The sequence below is a fragment of the Drosophila navojoa genome, chromosome 4 (genome assembly GCF_054131105.1).
Source record: "Drosophila navojoa isolate 15081-1374.11 chromosome 4, UAZ_NAV_1.0, whole genome shotgun sequence".
In the NCBI taxonomy this organism is placed as follows: Eukaryota; Metazoa; Arthropoda; class Insecta; order Diptera; family Drosophilidae; genus Drosophila; species Drosophila navojoa.
This window is the reverse complement of record NC_142892.1, coordinates 19,213,896-19,222,306: the sequence shown is the minus strand read 5'-3', so window position 1 is coordinate 19,222,306 and position 8,411 is coordinate 19,213,896. Positions and strand designations below refer to the sequence as shown.

General features: G+C 41.2%; 2 protein-coding genes across 2 annotated transcripts; one reads left to right on the top strand and one right to left on the bottom strand.

Moving 5' to 3' along the window:
• The first annotated feature begins 539 nt into the window (after positions 1-539).
• On the top strand, positions 540-2,551 carry Pgant8 (Polypeptide N-Acetylgalactosaminyltransferase 8). The gene is made up of 3 exons (XM_018099386.3): positions 540-980; positions 1,042-1,792; positions 1,850-2,551. The coding sequence occupies exons 1-3, from the start codon at positions 604-606 to the stop codon at positions 2,435-2,437; spliced, it is 1,716 nt and encodes a 571-aa protein (XP_017954875.2). The 5' UTR covers positions 540-603; the 3' UTR covers positions 2,438-2,551.
• A 66-nt stretch (positions 2,552-2,617) lies between these two features.
• Positions 2,618-4,493, bottom strand: LOC108650606 (glycoprotein-N-acetylgalactosamine 3-beta-galactosyltransferase 1). The gene is made up of 5 exons (XM_018099793.3): positions 4,165-4,493; positions 3,520-4,053; positions 3,371-3,467; positions 3,012-3,308; positions 2,618-2,952 (listed from the first exon to the last, which is right to left on the bottom strand). The coding sequence occupies exons 2-5, from the start codon at positions 3,966-3,968 to the stop codon at positions 2,806-2,808; spliced, it is 990 nt and encodes a 329-aa protein (XP_017955282.1). The 5' UTR covers positions 3,969-4,053; positions 4,165-4,493; the 3' UTR covers positions 2,618-2,805.
• Positions 4,494-8,411: the final 3,918 nt, after the last annotated feature.

The window sequence follows — 8,411 nt, the reverse complement described above, 5'->3', positions numbered from 1 at the left end:
ATCTTGTTTTTTTTTTTTTTTTTAAGTAACCACTATTTAATAAATAAATTACACTTTGAAAGTATATTTCCATATCAAATATTTATTTTTAATTTATTAATTATTCAAAATTTAAGTTCTCATTTAATTATTTTTAAAAAATGATTTTTATTTAATTAATATATATAAAATATATAATAATTAATATATATAAATTTATGTTAAACAAAAGTATGTTGATGATGAAATCATTCAAGAAGAATCCCATAGATATTATTAAAAAGATTAGATAATTTAAAAAATATATATTTGTATTATAAATATAAAATAATACAAATATACACAAATAATATTCATGTGAAATTATGGTTTATATAAAATAATAAAATGAAATTAAATAAGTTTGAAAAAGAGTTTTCCAAGCTCTTTCGCCTACTTGTTTTTGGCTAATACTTGTACGGCAGCATTAGCTGCAGCTTATAAACTTTCTCGGCGTATAAGATCATATTGGACGCGTATAAGTCTTTCACGCTGCTCTTAGACTCGGATTCAGCCACTCAGTCTTGGTCAAAACGTGTGCGGCTTAAGCTCGTCTTTTGTGTCTGTTTATTTTATTTTTGTAAAATGTTCGGCTGCGAGATTTTATTAAGGCATAAGAAGACAATATTAATCCTATTGCTGTTTGCTGTAACGTGTAATATTATTTTCTATTTATACTTTATGGAGACAAAGCCAGAGGAGACAACGAAGACAACAAACCAAAAGACAACAACAACAGTGTCGAAAGTGACATCAACACAACTTGATCAGCTGGCTGGCACGTCAAAGTCTTCAGAGCTAGTGCTGGCCGGTCTGGGCGCACTGGGTCGACCAGCGAAGAGCAACTGGACCGCTGAGCAGCGCTTGGCCATGGAGAGCAGCCAGCGCGAAACGGGTTATAATGCTTGGCTCTCGGAGCGCATATCGCCGGAGCGTAAGCTCTTCGATATGCGCCATCGCAGGTGAGTAGCGAGCGAGAGAGAGAGAGCGACGTACTACTGTATAAGAGTCAACTGTCAACAGCTGCAAAAAGCTCAAGTACCCAGTGGAAAATCTGCCAGCGATCAGTGTAATCATCACCCACCACAATGAGCAGCCCAGTGTGCTGCGGAGAACGCTGAGCAGTCTGAGAAGTAGAACTTCGTCGAAGCTACTGCGGGAGATCATTCTGGTGGACGACGGCAGCGAGCAGGAGTTCGCTGTGGACGCCGGGTTCGAGGGGCTGGTGCAGCAGCAGCGTCTGCCGAAGCAGCTGGGACTGATGCAGGCACGGCTGGCGGGTGCTCGAATGGCTCAGGCTGAAGTGCTCGTCTTCCTTGATGCGCACATCGAGGTCACGCGGGGCTGGCTGGAGCCACTGCTGGCACCCATGCTGGAGAGCAACAGGACCTGCACCACGCCCGTGGTGGACACCATTGACTATGAAACGTTCGCCTATAGGCGTGGCAGGCCATCGCGCGGCTTCTTCGACTGGGACTTTAACTACATCCAGCTGCCTTTACTGAAGCAGGAGGAGCTGGCGCTGCCGGCGCCACATGAGAACCCCATCATGAATGGGGGTCTCTTTGCCATACACCGCAGCTGGTTCTTTGAGCTGGGCGGCTACGACGAGGGGCTGCGCATTTGGGGCGGCGAGCAGTTCGAGCTGAGCCTCAAGATATGGCTCTGCGGCGGCCGCCTGCTGGAGGTGCCCTGCTCCAGGGTAGGACATCTATTCAGGAACAGCAACTTCCATCCGCAGTACAAGAAGGCGGAGAGCAAGGCCATAGCCAGGGTGAGTAGCTCAGACTTAATTGATTACGCATGTGTCTATCTATGTGTCCGCTGACAGAACTACAGGCGCGTGGCCGAGGTGTGGCTGGACGAGTACAAGGACAAGCTCTATGCGAATATGCCCCACTTGACGCACGTCAAGGTGGGTTCACTGAAGAAGCAAAAGGAGCTGCGTCAGCGTCTGCGCTGCAAGCCCTTCAAATGGTTTCTGGATCACTTGGCTGGCGATTTCTTGGAGCAGTATCCCATAGACGAGCCTCTGGACTATGCCTTTGGCGCTCTCCAGAGCCTAGCGGCACCCTCGCTCTGCCTGGAGAGAGCCGCCTCTGCAAAGCACCCCCAACTGCTGCCCTGTGATGAGGATCTCATGTACCCCAAGTTGCAGCAGAAGTGGGCCCTGAGTCACTTTCGGGATCTGCACTCGGACTCCCACTGCCTGGAGCTGCAGCAGGAAAAGCCGAGAGCAGAGATTTGGCTGTGGCAATGCCATCATCATGCGGGCAATCAATTCTGGTCCTATGACATGAGCACCAATCAGATTGTCCATGGCCAGAGCAGAGCGCACAGACTTTGCCTCGAGGCCCAGCTGGAAACGAAAACTGTGATCGCCGATGTCTGTGATACTGAGAGCCAGAGGCAGCGCTAGAAGTTTGGCTACGCTAATGAGAGACTGCTGGGGGACTTTTGGCAGCACGTGGCTCAGTGAAGTCAGCAAAAGTCAGGAAAGGGTTAATGGAAGGGCCGGTTAATGAATTTTGTTAACTGTTCTAAAATTATTTAATACATTTTTCATTAAGCAATCGTAATTTATATTGGTTTAATGCGCTTTGTTTAATGTGTAAATAATCTCTCAATCTGTCTGGTCGAGCGTCGCGCGTGTCTCTTTATTTGTCTGTACAACCCTCATGATCTCAGGGGCTCTAAAGGCTAGACTTTATCAAAATGCATAATCACTTGTGTTTTTTTACGTATATCTAGGAATAAATTCAATATTTATTCATCAAATAAAATTGTTTAATTCGTATTGGAGTTTTCATTTACTATCGCTCTTTGGGGCGTGCCGAATATTTTCACCTGATACGTTAGGTAATAGTGATTGTATACGATTGGCATATATTCCATCTTGGCGCAAATCAATTGCTTTGAAATGGGCACTTTGAACTGAAAGCAAATAATTGAATGAAACGAATAATGAATAACGCAGATGAATGAACTCTCACATTGATTAGCCCATAGTAGGATCGATCCAGGAAGTATTTGTGGTGGGGCAGCGAATAATTCAACGAACCAATGAAATAATCTTTCATGTGAAACGGCAGAAAGCGATGATAGCCCAAATGATCTCGACTATCGCCGGGCAGCACGTTGACATTGCCGAGACATCGCGCGAACTCCTCAAGTGCAGCGTCGCCCTGCCGCCCGGAACTGCAGATCGTTTCGTTGGGCAAGGCGCGGAGAACGAACTGAGCGAGCGCCGCGCTGCTCAAGACAATGCCTGAACGATCATACATGTAGGCCTAGATATACATATGGAGATCATTTTTTGTATATATTAAATTCGTACTCCTGTCAGCTCTACCTGATTGTTCGCATTTCGCAACTTGCAGCCGAAGTAGATGAGCTCGTCGGGGCTGTGGGAGCGCAGCATGTGGCGCAAGTTCTCCACGATTACATAGCTGCCATAGGTAAGTGTTAGCTAAGCATTTCGAGCGCCGACGCAGTTCATACTTATCGTCATTGATATAGAGAAACCAGTCGCCCTCATCGAAGTGGTATTTGTAGACGTACTCGAGGTGCGCACGCATCTTCAGCCACTTGTCATGCAACGGCGCGAAAACGGCCGGCTCCAGCTCCTCGTGGGCATCGTTGCTGACAAAGATGTGCCGATCGCATCGACTGGCCCAACTGCGCTTCACGTGCACGGCCACGGAATCGTGCCGAGTGTCCTGGGTGGAGATGATGCAAAAGATGCGCGCTGCTGCTGGCAGGGGCTCCGCCGGCTTGAGCTGGATATTGTTTGGCAGCAGGAGCAGGGCCAGTACGCAGAGCAGCAGCAGCACGGACAGCTTGTAGAGCAGGGAGCAGCATACTTGAGAGCAACTGCTGTACGGATTGAAAATGCTAATTTTATTCTTGCCGCTGAGGAAGAAGCGCCGTCTGCTAAAGAACGGACGCATTTTAAAACTGACACTGAAATCAGTTACGCAGATGATGATGACGATGATGATGATGTCGATGGCAGTGGGTTGCGGTCTGTACCGTCTACAATTTAATTATATTGAGTGCTTTTGTCTGTCAAAGTTTCTCGCCCGTCTCTCGGCGATTGGCTCGCCGCATACAAATTGCCTTTTTCAATTAGAAATATTAACTCACCTGGCCGCAGGTCGCCGTCTCGGGCCGTCGGTGCCTTTGCGTGCCGCCAGACTAGACTTGGAGCTGATGCAAAACTCGGGCCACGCTTCGTTTGCAGTTCGAAGTCGAGTATCGACAATTGCAGGTGCCTGGGCGAAAAGGGGCGTGCCCACAAGTAGTTGCTGCGAGTGTTATCTATTGAAAGGAATATCTCAAATGCTGAATTCGTAATGCGCTTAATGGGCTGAGCAGCGCAGCTGGCTGAGGTGTTGAAGCCACACGAAAGCTGCAAAGGGTTAAGATAGCCGGCTAATGGATAATATATGTAAGCATGTAAGTGTTGGAGCCAAAAACTTATCTGTATTTATTATACCATATGTATATATCTCTAAAGTTTCGCCATCTGTCAATTTTTAGAGAGATTTGCATGCATGCCACATGTGTATAGAAATCTGTAAATGTTTCATAGGAAAATACAAATAGCTGTCAGATGAGACGGCATACGTCAGCTATTGTGCGATTTGTAGGTGTTTTGCAATAACAGAAAAACAAAATCTATGTACTTACATAACATGTGAGTCTGTTCACATGAAACTGTCAAAAAATAGAAGAAGATATATCAAGGGGGATGCGTGAATGGGAGTAAAGTAAGCGATATTCGTTCATATGCAGCATTAATGTCTCAGTTTACGTGCTCAAATTACCAGATGAGCTGGCATTGTCGGCTAACAGGTTGCCAGCGCAAAATGGTAAACAAAAGGCAAGCAGAGTGAAGGCCCAGGAAGCGACAGCCTGAGCTGAAAAGAAGAAAACAGAAAAAGCGCAATATTGCATACAATTTGCCTTTCGCCCTTTTGGCAAGAGACTCCAGTGCAATTCGAATGCCGGGCCCGAAGCTGCCACACATGCTGCAACAATGACACTTTGCAGTTGCAACAAAACGGAAGTAATTTTGCGCAGGCAGCCAATGGGAAACAAAAGGCTTGGGAAAACGGAGACCTGGCTGCCCAGACAGACAGACGGACATACTTTTCATTGATGAACACGTCTCTCGATTCCTGTGCCTGTGTGTGTGTGACTGTGGGCCGAGATTGCCAGCCCGTATGCGGCAAGAATTATGTGCGAAACTGTTGGGCTAAGTAGATAGTTGATAGATGATATGTGGGCTACACGGAAGGAAACCAAACCCAAACCCAAATCCAAGATGCTGCCCTCTACACGTAATTGAAACATTCTGAGACACGGAAGTGTTTTGGCAGATTCTCAGCCAGCCGGCAGCTGTGACAGTTTCTCTCTATTAAGCCAACAATTCCATTGAACAGGATCTGTGCATAGCAGGGCTAAGAGATTTAGACGTTTGGCAGCATAATATATATCGCATCATTTTGGCCACCCTTGGCTGAGCAAATATTGGTTAAAGGAATTTTGCTGTAAGCAATTTTGATTAATACGCATTCAGTCTTAGCCAGGCCAAACTCAACCCGGCTATCAGCCATAGCTACGCCCATATAAATCAATCTCTGTTGCCAACTGAAGTGAAATAAAGAGAGGCGTAAACTTTTATACTCCGCTCGTTAACACCTTAAGGCCTCCTAATCATATTTCCAATAGATTTTTGTAGTAAGACTCGAGTTCAAGGCCAATATTGAATACTACTCAATGTTTGCTATTCATATTGGTGATTTATTTACATTTCAGTTTAGTTGAAGTTTATAAAAATAAAACTCGATTCGGCAAATCGGAAGAACAAACTCTCCATTCAAGCCACAAAATCGTGCGCGGCATAAATGCAAACGCTGATCTCTTGGGCAAACAAGAGTGAGAGAGAGAGAGACAGAGAAAAATTAGATGCAAAGCATCAGAGATAAAAAAAAAATCGAATACACGTAAAGCCGTATGCAAACAATTAGTATTGGGAAACCGTGTCAACAAGTTTCGGCACAGTGAGCATCGGAAGATCCGTTTCTGAATGAATGGCGACCCAGTGCAAACAATGCCAAGTTCAAGCCGCAAATGTGCGCAGTAAACAAGTCACAAAACACACTACAAAAATAATAATAAAATGTGAAAAAATATTAAGAAAAAAAAAAAACACACACACATAACACGCGCACACATAAACTCAGGTGCGCGCGTGTGTGTGTGTGTGAGTGTTTGTTGATTTATTTGCCATGCAAACAGACAAAATAATTGTAGATAATGCCGATAAGGTGAGGTGCTATACGCCTCGATGCTAGCTAGATGTTTTCCCATCATTGAAGCAAACTATTGTAGAACCGGTTCGCACAGCTCCCACTTGTCGAAGGTGTTTGAAGTATTTCGGATGGACATATAGCTAATTAAATTTGCACACAGATCTTCAGAGCCTTTGCAGAAACCGAAACAGGTTCCGAATTAAGAAAAACGCGCTTAGCTCTAACTTTGGCCATAAAATGTGAAAATGTTTTAATTAGAAGTCGATAAGCCGCGTAGCGACAGACAAGTTGCCTCATTTCAGGGCCCATTAAATTGAACTTAAATGCTGCGATATTTCATATTCCTATAATCTCTCTCATTCTCTCTCTCTCTATCTCTCTCTCTCGCTGATGTGCTCACTCTCTCGCTTTCATTTACATTGTCGAGTTGGTGTTGACATCACTTTGTAATAAATTTCCAATTATGTGTGTCGGCATAAATTAAACGAAACTTCCATTGACAGCGCACTAAGACTTAATTGACCCTTTAACACAAAGTTGCTCGTCGACAACAAAAAGTATATTTCTGAAATAAAAATAATCAAATAAAAATGTCAGCGATAAGCGGCAAGTGTGACGTAGTATTTTAATCTCGAGCCATTGATTCATTTCATACAATTTAAATACATCGAAACTGATTAAATGCGCTGTTTTCTTTCCTATTGACATTTATTGCAGCAAATATTGAGGCTTAGTCTCAAAATGCGCAATTCGTTAAGCTCATTTGCGAATTTATTAAAATCATATATTTTAATTGGGTCAGTCAAAAAGGAAAAAAAGTAGGTGAAAATTAAATTCCATTTACTGTGATAAACTATAAATTCATGGATTAAATTATAATTTTATAAGAATATAATTATAATATTCAGCATGGCTGAGCGTAAATGATTTTGTGTAAGATTTAAATTGAATGCATTTTATGCATTTATTGAGCTTCTAATAAGAGCGTTGCACTTACAGTTGAGCGCAATCGACTGCATTTCATGGCCAAAGACATATGTATGTATGTGTATACATATGTATACATATTTATGTATTTCTTTTGATGTCACGTTCTAATGATAAAGTTATTTTTAAAGCAGTTAAGCCTTCATCTGCCTGAAAAAACATTGTGATCCAGTCTTGAAAACTCTGTAAGCGTTTTAGTATGTTTGCCCAATAAAATTATATAAATATTTAGTTCATAATAATATAATTTTTATTAAATTTATGTTTATATTTATTGAAAATAAATAAATACACAATAATTATATTTAAATATAAATTTTAGTTAATTTGTTAAATAAAAATATATACAAATTTTTATTTTTAGTAGATTGACATTTAAATTTAATTTTTTTTAAATTAATTTATTATTTATTTTTGATTAATATTTTTACTTTTAATCAATTTAAAATATTTTCTTAGTATTGCAAACTCTATTTATATTTACGTATTTTTAGAAATAAGAACTTAATAATTTCATTAAAATTGTAAAATTAAAGCTTAAATTAAATAATAAAATTTACTAAATTTATATATTCTGTAGCTTTACGTATTTTTGCATATTTTTAGAAATGAGAAAAATAATTATTGCAGTTAAATTTTAATTTAGATAAAAAAATAATTTATTTTAAATAAAATTAAATTTATATATAGAAATTTAAAATAATTATACATATTTATATGTTAAATAAAATTTTAATAAATCTATTCACGAAAAACAGACGAGGATATCAAAGTATATCAAACCTGAGGAATAGACTAACCATTGCACCACACTAATATAAAATTCCCGTTCACATACATACATATAAACATATACATATACGTATATGTATGTGTGTATTTGTAGACAGTCGTAAATCGATTACAATAGTTGACCCATCTTGGCAGACTATGCAAATGGCAAAATTTGATTTGACAATCTTTGACTTGAGCCTGAGAATATACTCTGGTTCGATTTCAGAGAGCTAACAAAATTTGTACCAATTATGAAAGAAAACGTCCCCGGAGTGCAATCAGCTAGACTCGCGTGTTGTTGTTGGTGCAGTT